Source organism: Nycticebus coucang, chromosome 11, assembly GCF_027406575.1.
Source record: "Nycticebus coucang isolate mNycCou1 chromosome 11, mNycCou1.pri, whole genome shotgun sequence".
Classification (NCBI taxonomy): Eukaryota; Metazoa; Chordata; class Mammalia; order Primates; family Lorisidae; genus Nycticebus; species Nycticebus coucang.
Genome location: NC_069790.1, coordinates 62,866,329 through 62,884,642, shown reverse-complemented (window position 1 = coordinate 62,884,642; position 18,314 = coordinate 62,866,329). Strand labels below are relative to the sequence as shown.

Genomic DNA, 18,314 nt, shown 5'->3' with positions numbered 1-18,314 from the left:
CTTGCAGTTGTCTATGATCTGGGGTGTAGGGAAAAGACTGTATGCTTATAATTCTTTCATTTTAAGGATTAATATTTGGCTTGACTATGATCACTATGTAGCAATGTACTTGTTTTAGGATGCTGAGGCTCACAGAAGCAGAAAAAGGTCTTCAGTACTTCCTAGCTAGATAAGCAATTGAATTATGGTGGAAAGAGGAAGAAAGTGTTATTTCCTTTCTTAAATAACTCTTTAGAATGTTTATTTGGGAACTTTCTTTTTATTTCTTCGCTCCCATTGCCCCAAAGGCAGCAAGACATTAATAAAATCATTGGTACTGTGATTTTTATTAAGTTATAGATCTCAAGGGACCATGTTATTAGAAATATGATCTTGACACCACAAACAATGACTAATTTAAAAAGTCATCTCAAGAATTAAATGAGATAATACTGATGTCAGCTATACAAGTTGTCATAGTTTTTCTTCTTCTGGCAACTCAATATTTTTTTTCATATTGTCTAAGTTTGCCTTTTAAAAGAATGATACTGGGGTATAATCTAACAAGACTTGTATAACTTAACAGAAACATTTCAGAGAGCCTGACAGAATTTGGGGAAGATACTTTTGGACACAAGTAGGGAAAATTACCTTTTTACCACCAAATCATTTATTTTCATTTTATTTTTTTTCCTGTTTAAAACTTCTTTGATTTTTAAAAGCAAAAGCAATTACAGGAAAACTAAACAATTCAGAGAGATGATGCGTGCTTACAAGTGTCTTCATGTGGGCTTTCTCCAAGTTCCCAAGGACTCTTGAGAGCTGGCAGGTCTGAGTAACCCTGGTGACTGTTCACCTTATCAAAACCTGAGCTAAAAAAAATGCATCAGCTGATGATGATAGCAGAGGTGGCAGGGCTGAGGACCCAATTCTTTTCCCAGGCTGGTAGAGTGAATAAATGCTATTCCAAAACTAAACAAGGGAGGTCAGAGACTCTTTCCAACCTTACCTGTGGCTTTTGGCCAAAGCAAGGAAGTGTCATGGAAAGTGTTGGGTGGTGACAGTGCAAAGAGGGAGTTGAGGAGGAGGGAGGAGAAAGCAGCACCCCTCGATAAAGGTGGGGGAGAGAAGATATGGGGAAAGCCCTGAATTCCTCACCGAAGGCCAATCTCAGAGGGGAGCAGAGGGGTTACAATCTATGCTTTGCCCAAGGGTGGGAGTGGAGGAGAATGGGAAGGGGATGATGGCTTGGAAGGGGCATCATTTAAGACTTAAAGAAATCAGGGTGCAGACAAAGCACCCCACACACCCAGCAGTAGTCCCACAGGCTGTGACCTGAAACCTTCATGTTTACTCTAACAAGCCCCCAAGCTAGAGGGCTGTTGTAGGGAGGGGAGGAGACAGGAGCAAGGGAAAAAGAGAAGGCAGAGACCCCAGGCCATGTAATCAGCAGCAAGGTGATTGTGTGATGTGTCTTTTCACAGTTGAGTTAGATGTGCCCCACCAGTTATGATGGGAACCAATTTAAATATACTTTCTTGATCCCAGAAGTTCAGCTACGTGGACAGTGGTTACACTTGATGGGATGATTTGTTATAGCACAACTTAATATATTTCAAATGGATTAAAAATTAGTATCATTTACAGTATCTTAAGATAAATTGCCTTTGAATGGGAGCTTCCTTTCCAGTACTTTGAGGTCTATAAGACGTATCCAGAAAATTTACTACTGTGGAAAATGAAGACTGCTTAAATCGAATGGGGGGAAGGGGGAGGGCCTGTGGTTTTCCTTTTGATTAATTGCTGTAACACTGTCCTTCAGGTGGCTGACGGAGTTTCATATTTTCTTTAGATATCATTAGGCGCTGAAGCTCTTGCAGGACAACTTTGATGCTATATGAATTCTGCCATTTTGCTAGCACTGATATGGCTCTTGGGTCCACCACTCCATTAGAACTATTAACTCCATTCATATTAATTTTTGTTACAAATCTTACAAAGGGGGGTGCTTCTGGGTATTTAGGTCCACATTCTATTTTAAGGCTGTATATTCGGTTTTCATAAATTGTTCTTGGAGGCCCAATTATCATCCCTGTCCATCTTGTAAGTGTCCTGTCTTCGTCATCTTCTAGACCCCAGCTAACTGTGCCATCTCCTACTCCTTTCTGGCCTTCTTCGAGTTCTTCCAACAGTTGGAAATTGCAAGGTACTTTTACTCCCGAGCCCGTGGTGGCTGCCATCTTGCGTAGCTGTCAAATCATTTATTATGAAAAATTTCAAACATGAAGAAAAGTTGAAAGAATTATACAGTGAGCACCCACACTATCACCATCTAGAATCTACAATTGATATATGCTGATTTGCTTAATTACACATCTATCCATCTATTTTTACCTCTGTCTATCCATCAGTCTATCTTGGTTTTTAAAAGCATTTCAAAGTGAATTGCAAACTTTAGTGTAATTCACCCTAGACACTTAAGTATGCATATAATTAACTAGAATTCTGTATTTGTTTGCTTCTACTTTTAAGGTAAATTTTACATACAACAAAATGCATACATCTTATGTGAAGCATTTTATGAGATTTAACAAATTCAAACAACTATATAGTCCAAACTCCTATCAAGATTTGAATATTACCATGACTGTTCTACCCCTCACACTCAGGAAATAATTATTATGATGATTTTCACAATTGATTAATTTGGGTTTTTCTGTAGAAATTTATATAAACAAAACATATTGTATGTTCTCTTCTGTGTCTGTTTTTTTTTTTTTTTCACTCAGGATACCGTTTCTGAGATTTATTCATGTAATTGTAAATATTAGTAGTTTAGTCTTCTTTATTCCCAATAGTACACTAATTGTCTTTTTGGAGCCCCTTAAATTATATTTCAATGACAGTTTCTTGCTCTGCTCAAGGATAAAGCTAATCTACAACATTCTTAAACAAATGGAAAGAAAATAGAGCTATAGGCAGATTTTTAACTGAGTTTCCTCATGTTAGGACCAGCTATTTGTAAGTAGTTTTCTTATTTATAGTTAGAATGAATAAGAAAGCATGTACTTATAGTTACTACAACCAGAATTTGTTTTAAGATCATGGAAATTATATATTATTTATTTGACCCCATCAAATCAATGCTAAAGCAAATACCTACATTCAAGAGCAGAAAGGAAAGAAGACACAAAAGGAAGGAAAGATCCTCTAAAAAGTTGTCTTAACCTGTGTGGCAGAATTTTCCTCTAAGCTTTCTCTTTATAAATAAAAGAAAACAAAACTAATCCTCGATTTCCCCATACCTATTGTCTTTTATTTTGTCTCCTCTCTTTAGTGAAAAAACATTTTTTTCCTTTTTTTGATTAAATCATAACTGTATATATTGAAGCATTTATGGGGTACAATATGCTGATTTTGTATACATTTTGGAATGCTTACATAAAACTTATGTACATGGTTGATGTAGTCTTTACCTCACTTACTTAATTATTGTGTTAAGACATTCATACTCTACACTTAATAGATTTGACCTGTACACTTGCAATATGCATCATAGGTGTGCTTCGATCATTTACTCTCCCTCCATCCACCCTGCCTCTCCCTTCCCCCCTCTTCTCTCCTTCATCCTGAGCTATAGTTGTGTTTTATCTTACATATGAAAGTGTGGGTGATTATATATTGGTTTCATAATAGTACTGAGTACATTGGATACTTTTTCTTCCATTCATGAGATACTTTACTAAGAAGAATATGTTTCAGGTCCATCCATGTAAACATAAAAGGTAAAGTCTCCATCTTTTTTTAAGGTTGCATAGTATTCCATGGTATACATATACCACAATTTATTAATCCATTCATGGGTCAATGGGCACTTGGGCTTCTTCTATGACTTGGCAATTATGAATTGAGCTACAATAAACAATCTGGTGCAAATATCTTTGTTGTAAAGTGATTTTTGGTCTTTTGGATATATATCTAGTGGAGGAATTGCAGGATTGAACAGCAGGTCTACTTTTAGATCTTTAAGTGTTCTCCAAATTCTTTTCCAAAAGGAGCGTATTAGCTTGCATTCCCACAAGTAGTGCAGAAGTGTTCCCTTTTCTCCACATCCACACCAATATCTGTAGTTTTGAGATTTTTGTTATGTGGGCTATTCCTACAGGAGTTAGATGATATCTAAAAGTGGGTTTGTTTGAATTTCTCTGATGGTTAAAGATGATCAGCATTTTTTCATGTGTCTCTAGACCATGTGCCTGTTTGCTGTAGAGAAGCTGCTGTTCAAGGCTCTTGTCCACAATGAAATGGAATCACATATTCTTTTCTTATTAATAAGTTTGAGTTCTCTGTGGATTCTGGTTATCAAATCTTTATCAGAAACATAACCTACAAATATCTTCTCCTATTCTGAGGGCTGTCTTTACTTACCATGTTCTTGGCTGTGCAGAAGATTTTTAGTTTGATCAGATTGCAGTAATGTATTTGTGATATTAATTCAATTGCCTAGGGGTCTTCCTCATAAATTATTCTCCCAGGCCAATTTCTTCAAGGGTTTCCCCTGTACTCTCTCCAAGTATATTTATAGTTCCATGTCTTAAGTTTAAATCTTTTAACCAGTGAGAGTCAGTTTTTGTTAGTGGTGAAAAGTGTGGGTCCAGTTTCAGTTTTCCACAAGTCGCCAGCCAATTTACCCAGCATTATTTGTTACCTAGGGACTCTTTCCCCCAATTTATGTTTTTGATAAACCTATCAAAGATCAAATGATAATAAGTGTCTAGGTTCATCTCTTGGTTCTCTATTCTGTTCCATACATCTGCTTCTTTATATTTGTGCCAGTACCATGCTGTTTTGATCACTATAGATTTATAGTGTGGTCTGAAGTCTGATAGCATGATTCCTCATGATTTGTTTTTATTTCTGAGTAATGTCTTGGATATTTGAGGTTTTTTATGAATCCATATAAAACCAAATACTATTTTTTCCAGATCTGTAAAGTATGACAGTGATGGGCCGTACCTGTGGCTCAAAGGAGTAGGCACCAGCCTCATATTCTGAAGGTGGTGGGTTCAAACCCAGCCCAGCCAAAAAACTGCAAAAAAAAAAAAAAAAAAAAGTATGACAGGGGTGCTTTAATAGGGATTGCATTAAATTTGTATATTACTTTGGGTAGTGTGAACATTTTAACAATGTTGATTCTTCCCAGCCATGAGCATGGTATGTTTTTCCATTTGTTAACATCATTAGCTATTTCTTTTCTCAGAGTTTCATAGTTCTCTTTAAAGAGATCTTTCACATCTGTTGTTAGGTAAACTGCCAAATATTTAATCTGTTTTGGCACTACTGTAAAAGGAATAGAGTCCTTGACTGTTTATTCAGATTGACTATTGTTGACATATATAAAAGCTACTGATTTATGAGTATTGATTTTGTATCCTGAGATGTTGCTGTATTCCTTGATCACTTCTAAGAGTTTTGTAGTTAAGTCCCTGGGGTTTTCTAGCTATAAAATCATATCATCTGTGAAGAGCGAAAGTTTGATCTCTTCTGACCCGATCTGGATACCCTTAATTGCCTTCTCTTGCCTGATTGTGATGGCTAAGACTTCCATTACTATGTTGAACAGCAGTGGAGACAATGGGCAACCAAGCCTGGCTCCTGATCTGAGTGGAAATGTTTTCAATTTTACTCCATTCAATATGATATTGGCTATGGGTTTGCAGTAGATAGCCTCTGTCAGTTTAAGAAATGTCCCTTCTGTACCTATTTTCATAGTGTTCTGATCATGAAAGAATGCTGGACATTATCAAAAGCTTTTTGTACATGAATTGAGAGAATTGTATGGTCTTTGTTTTTTGTTTTTGTGATGTATTATATTTATATATTTATACATATTGAACCAACCTTGAGACCCTGGGATAAAACCAACTTGGTCATGCTGTATAATTTGTTTGATGTTTTGCTGGATTCTGTTTGCTAGGATCTTAGTGAATAGTTTTGCATCTGTATTCATTAAACATATTTGTCTATAATTTTCTTTGCTTGTCGGGTCTCTTTCTGGTTTGGAGATCAGGGTGATATTTGCTTCATAGAATGTGTTGGGAAGTATTCTTTCTTTTTCAATGTTTTGGAGAAGGTTATATAATATAGATACTAGTTCCTCTTTAATGGTTTGGTAGAATTCTGATGTGAAGCCATGTGGTCACAGACTTTTCTTTTTGGGGAAATTTTGTATAGCTGATGCTATTTCTGTACTTGATATAGGTCTACTCAACATTTCCAATTCTTTCTGGTTGAGTCTAGGAAGGTGGTGTGCTTCCAAGTATTGGTCTATTTCCTTCAGATTTTCCTATTTCACAGAATGGAGTTTTTTGTAGCATACATTAAGGATTTTTTTAATTTCTGAGGTGTCTGTTGTCATTTTGCCTTTGTCATTCCTGATTGATGATATTAGAAATTTTACTTTTCTGATTCTGGTTAAGTTAGCCAAAGGTTTATCAATTTTGTTAATCTTTTCAAAAAGCCAACTTTTTAATTCATTTATTTTTTTTGAATGATTCTTTTATTTTCAATTTCATTTAATTCTCTAATTTTGGTTATTTCTTTTCTTCTGCTGGGTTTGGGGTTGGAATGTTCTTCCTTTCCAGTTGCTTGAGATGTCCCAAGCTTGACCAACTGTCCCAAGTCAAGATGTCCCAAGCTTGACTTCCACTCTTTCTGTTGTCTTAAGGAAGGCTTGCAATTGCTATAAATTTCCCTGTTCAGACTGCCTTTGCAGTATCCCACAGGTTCTGATAATTCATGTCTTCATTATCATATTGTTCCAAAAATTCGGTAATTTCCTTCTTAATCTCATTTATGACCATGCTATCATTAAGAATAAGATTATTTAGTTTCCATGTCTTTGTATGAGTCTGAAGATTCCTGTTGTTTTTGAATTCAACTTTTATTCCATGTTGGTCCGAGAAAATACAAGGAATAATTTCTATTTTTTTTAAATTTGCTGAGATTAGACTTGTGACCTAAGATGTGGTCAATTTTGGAGGATTTACCATGGGTTGATGAGAAGAATGTGTATTCAGTTTTGTTGGTATGAAATGTTCTGTAGGTGTTTGTTAAGTCCATTTGTTGTAGGGTCACGTTAATGTCTAAAATTTCTTTGCTTATTGTTGGAGAATCTATCCTACCCTGTCAAAGGAGTGTTAAAATCTCTGACTATTATGGTACAGGAAGATATCAAATTATTCATGTCTGTTAGGGTCTCCTTTATAAATTGAGGAGCATACTGGTTGGGTGCATACATGTTAATAATTGAAATCTCTTCATGTTCAGTATTTCCCTTGACAAAAATGAAATGAGCATCCTTGTCTTTTCTTACCTTTGTTGGTTTAAAACCTATTGTATCTGTAAATAACATTGTGACCCCTTATTTTTTCTGATTTTCATTTGCCTGAATTATAGATTCCCATCCCTACACTCTGAGTCTATTTTTATCCTTCAAAGTAAGATGAGATACTTCTATGCAACAGTTATCTGATCTAAGTTTATGTATTCAGTCAGCCAACCTGTTCCTCTTTAGAGGACAATTTAAACTGTTCACATTAATTGAGAGAATTGATAAGCCTGATAGTGTTTTGGGTGTCAAGTTTTTCAAAAGTCCAGTGGATGTTTTTAATCCTCTTGCCCCTGTGGAAGTTGGGTTTTGATCACAATTTTCTGAATGGGTTTACATTGGTGGCAGAGCATTATGCTGGTCATTGTGGAGGATGGGTCTAAGAATATCCTGGAGAGCTGTTTAGTTATGGCAAATATCATCAACATGTGTATGTCACTAAAGTAATTGATTTCTCCATCACAAATAAAACTCAGGCTAGCTGGATACAGGATCCTGGGCTGAAAGTTCTTTTGTTTTAGGAGATTAAAGGTCAATGACAATCCTCTTCTGGCTTGAAAAGTTTCATCTGAGAGATCTACAGTCATTCTAATATTCTTCCCCTTGTAGGTTATGATTTTCTTACATCTGGCTGCTTGCAGAATTTTCTCCTTCATATTATCTTTGGCAAAGTTAATTACAATGTGTCTGGGAGATGCTTTGTTTGGATTGAGTCATGCTGGGGTTCTGAAACTGTCTGCTATCTGAATTTCAGTATGTCTTGCCATGTTTGGGAAGTTCTCCTTGATTATATCTTGGAGTAGAGCATTTGTGCCTTTTGGAATATCTTCACTTTCAGGAATTTCTATGAGATGAATGTTTGCTCTTTTGGAGTAGTCCCATAACTCTTTCAGGGAGTGATTCATTTTTACTCTCCACTTCTCTGCCTCTTTGAGCTTTTGGGAGCATTCAAAAGCTTTGTCTTCAATGTCAGAGAGCCTTTCTCCTGCCTGCTCCATTCTGTTACTGGGGATTCTACTGTATTTTTCAGATCTTTGAGTGTTGCAAATTCTTGTCTTAATGTGCCAAAATCTTTGGAAATTTTGTCTTTAAACTCATTGAATTCTTGAGACAACTTTTGAATTACTTCTTGAATTTCTAATTCCAAATTTACTTCTGTTCTATTATTCTTATTTGCCATCCAAATTCTGAACTCAATTTCTGACATCTCAGCCATTTGTTTATGAATGGGATCTTCTGTTGTACTTTCTGTGATTCTCTGTTCTGTCATTTCTTGGGGGAGTTCATCTGCTTTAATTATTCATGTTGCCAGGGTTTTTCTGCTGATTCTGCTCCATGATTATTTTTCACCATTAGACTAGAGAAACTGGTAAGGTAAAATTGGATTGAGGGTTCCTAGAGTTGTAGTTAGCCATCCCTTTACCAAAAAGCTGGGACTGGTGACTGTGGCTTTTCTCCACAGCCTTGCAAAGATTCTGTTCAGTACTGTAGCCTGAGTCTCTGGGGACCTGCTTGGTGTGATGGGGCTAGGTGGCTCTGTCTTATATTCAGCTAGTCTCTATATATACCTAGTGTATCAGTGGCTTTGACTGAAATCTCAGCTGTGGAGAAATACAAGCAACTAAGACACCCTGCCCCCCACAAGCAACAACTGGAAGAGGAGAATCATACCCTCCCACTTCAGTGCAACCAGGGTACAACTTTGGAGGGTCCCTAGGTTATCAACTCAGTTCAAGAGTTCCAAACCAATTGTCCTGGTCAGCACAAACACAGATAAAGTGGGAAAGTTTAAAAGGTCTCCAGCAACTAGACAGCAGGGGTCCACTAGCAGCTCAAGTGTGACTCTGCTGCTCCTTGAAGTCAGAAAAGTCCACCCAGCAAGAGTCCTGGTGCCTCCTTCCCCACCTTGCACCTCCCTGGTGCCCAGTCTCTGGTAACCCTGTGGGTCTGTGTCCCAGTTTCCTCCAATGAACAAATGCTCCAGGGATTTGGACCTGCCAGAGTTAAAGGGGAGTCAATGCCTCCTTAGCCAAGCCAATACACTCAGCCACCAGCCAGCAGGGGAGCTAGAGCCTGAATAATTCAGGTGCTCAATGGAAACTGGAGAGTGTTCCACCTGAGTTTGTTGCAAGACAGAGGTTAAGAAAGCAGCAAATGTTTTTATCCCTCTGAGGCCACACCTCTGCCCTAGCTGCACTGCTCCTCTGATATGCCTGCCGGGTGAAGTGTAGCTCCCTCTGGCAATCCACAGAATTGGGGAGGTGTCTCTCCAAAATTTGACCCCAGTGGGATCACTGTACTATCACTGATGCTGCATAGCAGGTACCTCCATGTGGGTTCCGGAGCCTCTGTCTGCCACTGATTTGTACTTTCTCAGAGCCAGGCCAGACACCCTTTCCCTTGTGTCTTTCTGCACTACTACTTGTTTTACTATTTCAGTGCAGCTGCACTGCTGTGACCCATGCAATGCCCAGTCCTAGCAAAGAACTGCAGACATTCCAGTCTCTGCAGGGTTGGGCTTCTAGACTGCCAGGCAAGGTGGGTAAAGGTGGACTGGGAGTTCAAAATAGCAGGGAAAATACTCATTAAACTTTCATGTTGGGCAAGAGAATGACCAGGCTCACAACAGGGTCTCTCTGGAGAAGGAGTCCCAGCCTCCAGCGACTCTCTCCCACGGGGTGAGACAAGTGGTCTTCAGTTCACTGCTTGCTTGTGAAGATCCCATAGCAAGTCACTCTCTGGGGGAGAGGACGGACACTCATCCTCTTTGGGATGGGTTTTGTACCTGAAATTTGCTTCCTTGGAGTCATAGCTTGCCTTAGCAGGGATGATGTGAAATCTTATCTCTCAGCTCAGCTCCTGACCATCAGCTTTATTGGGTTCTTTCTGGGCATTATCTCTCTCTCTGGATGGGAGCTTCTGTTGAAAGCTGGCTCCAGTCAGCTATCTTCCTTCTCCACCATTCTTTTTCTTTCTTTCTTTTTTTTTTTTTAAATTTCCCTTATGCTGTAGATAGTTACATATGTAAACTGAAAGGAAAATAAATTACTAGAAAAATGAAATACAAAAAATAAAAAGTCTGGATTTTAATTAAACAGATATAAAATTTATCTTCCAAATAGCTATGAAAGTTTAGAAATATTTCCTGCCAGTTTCTCTGCTTATCTTATTGTGGACCAATAGTGCCAATTTACATAAAGGCAAGAGTTTTTCTAGTTTGAAGGTTAATACTTGAGTAACAAAGAGACAAATAGGAACAAATTTATTCTTTTGAATGACAAAAGAATAAATTTTCTATTTTCAACTCCTTCTATTTTCAACTCCTAAATAGTCTACTGGTCATTACTAGCTTCTTTAGTATAAGTCTATAAAGTGTTTGAGTGTAAGGGTAAATTTACATTTAACATTTTATGCCAAGCCAACATTTTTGGTAAAGGAAACCATATGTGCAATAGAACATCTGTTAACAAACTCACTGATCATGATAGAGGATCATAATCTAAAAAAATGTTTGCCCTTCACAGTAAAACTATAAAAAGTACCACAATCAATTAATTTATTCATAAACATTCACTTCTCTTACAGATCTGATTTGCTTAATTTTCCTAAATATTTGTCCATTGGTAAAAAACAAATGAACGGCTTGTCATGTTTCTTCTGCTCCCTCCCTGTCTGACTCTCCTTGTTACTGGATAAACTTTATGTGTTCCTCCTTCAGACATCAACTGCCAGTATAAACCATGCCTCTGATAAAATACCAAAGCAGTTGAGAACATTCAACCGTTTTCACTACTACATGGCAGAAATAAACCCTTTTATTGTTCTTAAAAGGCACTTATCAAAAAGATAAAGTGCAAACACTTCCAAAGCAATGCTAACTTATCTCTAATTCTGCAAAGACTTATCTTAACACCAGAAGTGTTAAAACAGACAGAAATTCCATCACTTCAAAAAGAGCCAAATTAAAAATTTAACTTTTGAGCTTAGAGTTTGGAGTATTCACACTCTCTAGTTTCACAGTGCCCAATAAAGTTTCATAACTTTTATTTCTGATAAATTCATTTTAGTAATGTTAATTATCTTTTTTTACATCTTGAATGTATGATTTATTGTATTTAACTAGCTATGTAGTAAGATTTTTCATGAAGACTGATTAGTGTATCATTAGGCCAATTGGAATAATAAGAAAGTAAAGAGTGAAAATATTAAAACTTAGCCGGGCGTTGTGGCGGGCGCCTGTAGTCCCAGCTGCTTGGGAGGCTGAGGCAAGAGAATCGCGTATGCCCAAGAGTTAGAGGTTGCTGTGAGCCGTGTGATGCCACGGCACTCTACCGGAGGGGGGTACAGTGAGACTCTGTCTCTACAAAAAAATATATATATATATTAAAACTTAAATTCTAGTTAAAAAAGTTGAGCAGTGAAATGGTGAAAGACACAGCTACTGTACTTATTATAGTTTTGTCATCCCATGTTTATGATAGTTTTGAATTATATCATAAGCATTTTATAAATAATATGCATTCTTACTTCTTCTTGAAATACAATACACAATAATTCTTTTCCAATCATTATGCCTCTCTGTTTTTTAGTGGACCAGAAAGTCATTAAATTGTGGACATTTCTGAAATTGAATGTGGTAAGAAAGAGAAGAACTGGAGCAGATATACCCAGTAAAAAGGAAAAGTAGCAGAGGAAATTACTAGAATAGGAATCCTGAGAGTGGGCGGAAACAAGATGGCTGACTGAAGCCAGCTTTCCACAGAGCCTCCCATCCACAAGGAGAGTTAAAGGAGAGAAATTTAGCAAGTAACTTGGCAGATTAGAGCTGTGCCGAGAAAAGATTGAAGAATGCACATAAACCCTGCTAAAGCGAGCTGTGACTCCAAAGATACAAACAAAAGGTACAAAGTTCATCACTAATTGGACAGGAGTTTCCTCCCCCATGAGAACAGCTCAGGGTACCCCATAAACAAATGATCAGAGTTCAAAAATCCTCCCATTATATCTCACGGGACAGACCCTCTAAAAACTGGACCTACTTCCCCTAATAGGGTGCCATGGCACTCTCCTGCCAGGCATAAAACTATATAAAACTGTATATATTCTCTACCTGCAATTATGAGCTCCCAGCACTCCCCTCAATTCTCATTCTGAGGCCTGGAAGTCTGTCCCACAGGAGTCCAGATTCTTGGGTATTATCTCGAGAGGTACGAACAGGGCACAGACTGCTGCTCGCCAGTGTTGTTACTGCGGCTCGGGAGTGAGGAGGGGATGGTTGGGTGAGAGAGAACCACACAGGAGCGGCAGTGCCCTGAGGCACAGAGCAACAGCCGTTTTTGGCAAAAATAGGGCTCACCCCTGGATATTCTGGAGTCACCCCCCCCGTCTCTCTGGGCAACCAGAGGAGGCCGAGCATCTTCTCTGGTGGCAGCCACTGGCAGAAAAGATCTGGGATGGAAATGCAGGCCCCGTGGGTTTGCCTGAGATGGTACCTGCCTGGATGAGCATGGGGACTAGAAAATGCCCAAGCAGTGCGGGCAGATTCCCAGAGCAGGGCTGACCCAGAGGACTGCTTTACTGAGCCTAAGATGCACCCAGTCCCTCAGGCGATCATCAGCCTAGACAAAGGAGGGTAGGAGGCTAGAACTGACAGCTAACCATGCTGCGAATAAAAACTACTGGGCAACAACAAAGACAGGGCCTGAGGTGCAGGTTCTGGGAACTCAAAACAGCTTCTCTTCTGCAGGGATATTTAGCCGGATAGAAACAAATTCCACAAAGTTGTTCTGTTCATTCAGTAACATCAATCAGGGGTGGGGCTGGAACTGAGTGAACAGCCCCAGCTTCCATCAAGCACCCTGAGGTTGTCAGGCCTCACCTTCCCCTGCTGGATAGTGGCAGAGAGCAGCGGTCTGGCTGAGGAGACAGAGATCTCCCTGTGATTCAGGCAGGTGCAAACCCCTGGAGTATCTGCTCATTGGAGGCAACTGGGTCACAACCCTGCAGGGTTATCAGTGACTGGGTGTGACAGAGGTGCAGGTGAGGAAGGAGGCATCAATCTTCCCAGACTAATCTATTTGCTGAGTGGGTCCTCCTGAACTCACAGAGCACTCAAGCAAGTCATATTTGAGTTGAGTTGTCAGCAGACCACTGCGATCTAGTTGCCACAGACCTTTTAAACTCTCCCACCTGAGACAGGTGCTGACTGAGACAATAGATGTGGACCTCTTGAACTGGGCCAATTGCCCAAGGATTATCCAAGTGTGGTTGGATAGTCCACACACCACCTGGGTGTGTGGTTGTAGGAAGGTTTGATTTTCCTTTTCCGATTGTTTCCTGTGGGTGAAGAGATGGGGTGACTTAATTGCTAGTTTTTCTCCATAGCTGAGACTTCAACCCAGAGTACCTGATTCATTAGGGTCAGACAGAGACCAGCTGAAAACAAGACAGAGCACTAAGCTCCACCACACAAAGCAGGTCCCCAGTTTCTCAGGCCATAGCACCGTACGGATCCTTGGAAAACCTCCAGGGGAAAAGGTACAGACACCAGTCCCAGCTTTTGGGCAAAGGGCTGGTTAATCACTACTCTTGGAGCCCTGAACCCAACTTTTTTTTATCCACTCATCTAGTCAAATGGTGTAAAATAATCATGGGACGAAATCAGCAGAAAACTCTGGTAACATGAATAACCAGAGTAGATCAACCCCCACAAGGAAAGATATGGCAGACATAACAGAAGGTCCCATTCATAAACAAATAGCCGAGATGTCAGAAATTGAGTTAAGAGTTTGGATTGCAAACAAGATTAATAGAATGGAGGAAAAGTAGGAATTGGAAATTTGAGGAGAAATTCAAAAGCTGTCTCAAGAATTCAATGAATTTAAAGACAAGATCACCAAAGATTTTGACACATTGAAGCAAGAATTTGCAACCCTTGAAGATCTGAAAAATATAGTAGAAACCCTCAGTAACAGAGTGGAACAAGCAGAAAAAAGGATTTCTGACATTGAAGACAAAGCTTTTGAACACTCCAAAATTCTCAAAGAGGAACAGAAATGGAGAGCAAAAACAGATCATTCTCTCAGAGAGCTATGGGATAATTTAAAGAAGTCTAATATCCACCTCATTGGAATCGCTGAAAGTGATGAAGTTGCCTCGCAAGGCATACAGGCACTTCTCCATGAAATTATGAAAGAGAATTTTCCAGACATGCCAAGAGATTCTGAAATTCAGATAGCAGACAGTTTCAGAACCCCAGCACGACTCAATCCCAATAAAACATCCCCCAAACATATCATAATTAACTTCACTAAATTTAATATGAAGGAGAAAATTCTCAAAGCAGCCAGATGTACGAAATCCATTACCTACAAAGGGAAGAATATTTGAATGACTGCAGATCTCTCTGCTGAAACTTTTCAAGCCAGAAGAGGGTGGTCAACGACTTTTAATCTCCTAAAACAAAATAACTTTCAACCCCAAATCCTGAGTCCAGCTAAACTGAGTTTCATTTAGGACAGAGAAATTAAATACTTTAATGACATTCATATGTTGAAGAAATTTGCCATAACCAAACCAGCTCTTCAAGATATTCTCAGATCTATCCTACATAATTACCAGCCCAATCCTCTACCACAAAAGTAAACTCACTCAGAAACTTTTGACCAAACTCCAACTTCCACACTGGTGAAAGGATTAAAAATGTCCACTGGACTTCCAAAAAACTCGATACCCAAAATTTTACCAGACTTATCAATATTCTCCATTAATGTGAATGGCTTAAACTGTCTTCTAAAGAGGCACAGGTTAGCTGACTGCATACAAAAACTCAGGCCAGATATTTGCTACATGCAAGAGTCACACCTTACCTTAAAGATAAATATAGAATTGGGGTGAAAGGATGGTCGTCCATATTTCAAGCATATGGTAATCAGAAAAAAGCAGGTGTTGCAGTTCTATTTGCAGATACAATAGGCTTTAAACCAACAAAAGTAAGAAAGGGTAAGAATGGTCACTTCATATTTGTTAAGGGTAATACTCAATATGATGACATTTCAATTATTAATATTTATGCACCCAACCAGAATGTGCCTCAATTTATAAGAGAAACTCTAACAGATATGAGCAACTGGATACCCTCCAGCTTCATAAGAGTCGGAGATTTCAACACTCCTTTGGCAGTGTTGGATTGATCATCCAATAAGAAGCTGAGCAAAGAAATTTTAGTTTTAGACCTAACCATCCAACATTTGGCTTTAGCAGACATCTACAGAACATTTCATCCCAACAAAACTGAATACACATACTATCATCAGCCCACGGAATTTACTCCAAAATTGATCACATCTTAGGTCACAAGTTTAACATCAGTAAATTTAAAGGAATAGAAATTAGTCCATGCATCTTCTCGGAACACCATGGAATAAAAGTTGAGCTGAGTAACAACAGGAATCTGCATACTCATAGAAAAACATGGAAGTTAAATAACCTTATGCTGAATGATAGCTGAGTCATAGATGAGATTAAGAAGGAAATTGCCAAATTATTGGAACAAAATGACAATGAAGACACAAATTATCAGAACCTCTGGGGTACTGCAAAGGCAGTCCTAAGAGGGAAATTTATAACACTGCAAGCCTTCCTCAAGAGAACAGAAAAATAGGAAATTAACAACTTAATGGGCATCTCTAGCAACTGGAACAGGAAGAATATTCCAACCCCAAACCCAGTAGAAGAAAAGAAATAACCAAAATTAGAGCAGAATTAAATGAAATTGAAAACAAAAGTATTATACAACAGATCAATAAATCAAAAAGTTGGTTTTTTGAAAAGATCAATAACATAGATAAAACTTTGGCTAACCTAACCAGGAAAAAAAGAGTAAAATCTCTAATTTCGCGGGCATCAACCCACGAATGGACTAGCAAATTGTGGTACATGTATACCATGGAACACTATGCAGCCTTAAAGAAAGATGGAGACTTTACCTCTTTCATGTTTACATGGATGGAGCTGGAACATATTCTTCTTAGCAAAGTATCTCAGGAATGGAAGAAAAAGTATCCAATGTACTCAGCCCTACTATGAAGCTAAATTATAGCTTTCACATGAAGACTATAACCCAACTATAGTACAAGAGTATAGGGAAAGGGCCAAGGAAGGGGAAGGGATGGGGGGAAGTTTTGGTGGAGGGAGGGAAATGGGTGGGGCCACATCTATGGTGCATCTTAGAATGGGTACAGGCGATTGCTCTAATGTACACAGCTATGATTTAACAATAAAAAAAATAATGACAAAGACAAAATAACAACAGACTCCTCAGAAATCCAAAAAATCCTTAATGAATATTACAAGAAACTGTATTCCCAGAAATATGAAAATCTGAAGAAAATTGACCAATACTTGGAAGCACGTCACCTTGCAAGACTTAGCCAGAATCAAGTGGAAATGTTGAACAAGCCTATATCAAGTTCTGAAATAGCATCAACCATATGAAATCCCCCTAAAAAGAAAAGCCTGGGACCAGATGGCTTCACATCAGAATTCTACCAAACCTGTAAAGAGGAACTAGTACCTATATTACTCAACATGTTCCAAAATGTAGAAAAAGAAGGAAGACTACTCAACACATTCTATGAAGCAAACATCACCCTGATCCTCAAACCAGGAAAAGACCCAACAAGAAAAGAAAATTATAGACCAATATCACTAATGAATATAGATGCAAAAATATTCAACAAGATTCTAACAAACAGAATCCAGCAACACATCAAACACATTATACATACATCATGACCAAGTCGGTTTTATCCCAGGGTCAAGGCTGGTTCAATATACGTAAATCTATAAATATAATTCAGCACATAAACAAATTAAAAAACAAATATAATATGATTCTCTGAATTGATGCAGAAACAGCTTTTGATAATATCCAGCATCCCTTCATGATCAGAGCACTTAAGAAAATTGGTATAGTGGAGACGTTTCTTAAACTGATAGAGGCCATCTACAGCAAACCTACAGCCATTATCCTATTGAATGGAGTTAAATTGAAATCATCTCCACTCAGATCAGGAACCAGGCAAGGTTGCCCAGTGTCATTACAGCCTTTTAACTTTATAATGGAAGTTTTAGCCATAGCAATTAGGAAAGAAAAGGCGATCAAGGGTATCCATATAGGGTCAGAAGAGATCAAACATTCACTCTTCACAGATGATATGATTGTATATCTTGAAAACACTAGGGATTTGACTACAAAACTCTTAGAAGAGATCAAGGAATACAGCAGCATCTCAGGTTACAAAATCAACATCCATAAATCTGTAGCCTTTATATATACCAACAATAGTCATGCTGAAAAAAGTCAAGGACTCTATTCCATTCACAGTAGTGCAAAAGAAGATGAAGTATTTGGGAGTTTATCTAACAAAGGACATGAAATATCTCTTTAAAGAGAACTATGTAACTCTAAGAAAAGAAATAACTGAAAATGTTAACAAATGGAAAAACATACCATGCTCATGGCTGGGAAGAATCAACATTGTTAAAATGTGCATACTACCCAAAGCAATATACAATTTTAATGCAATCCCTATTAAAGCTTCACTGTCATACTTTAAAGATCTTGAAAAAATAATATTTCATTTTATATGGAATCAGAAAAAACCTCAAATAGCCAAGACATTACTCAGAAATAAAAACAAAGCAGGAGGAATCACGCTACCAGACCTCAGAGTATACTTTAAATCGATACTGATCAATACAGCATGGTACTGGCACAAAAACAGCGAGGTAGATGTATGGAACAGAATAGAGAACCAAGAGATGAACCCAGCTACTTACCGTTATTTATCTTTGACAAGCCAATGAAAAACATTCAGTGGGGAAAATGTTCCCTATTTAACAAATGGTGCTCTGCGAACTGGCTGGTGACCTGTAGAAGACT

General features: G+C 38.3%; 1 protein-coding gene across 1 annotated transcript; it reads right to left on the bottom strand.

Annotated features, from left to right (window-relative positions):
* Positions 1 to 1,769: 1,769 nt before the first annotated feature.
* LOC128598747 (ubiquitin-conjugating enzyme E2 variant 1-like) lies at positions 1,770 to 2,219 on the bottom strand. The gene has a single exon (XM_053609492.1). It carries the CDS (start codon positions 2,217 to 2,219, stop codon positions 1,776 to 1,778), a length of 444 nt encoding a protein of 147 aa, XP_053465467.1. The 3' UTR covers positions 1,770 to 1,775.
* Between the last annotated feature and the right edge of the window lie 16,095 nt (positions 2,220 to 18,314).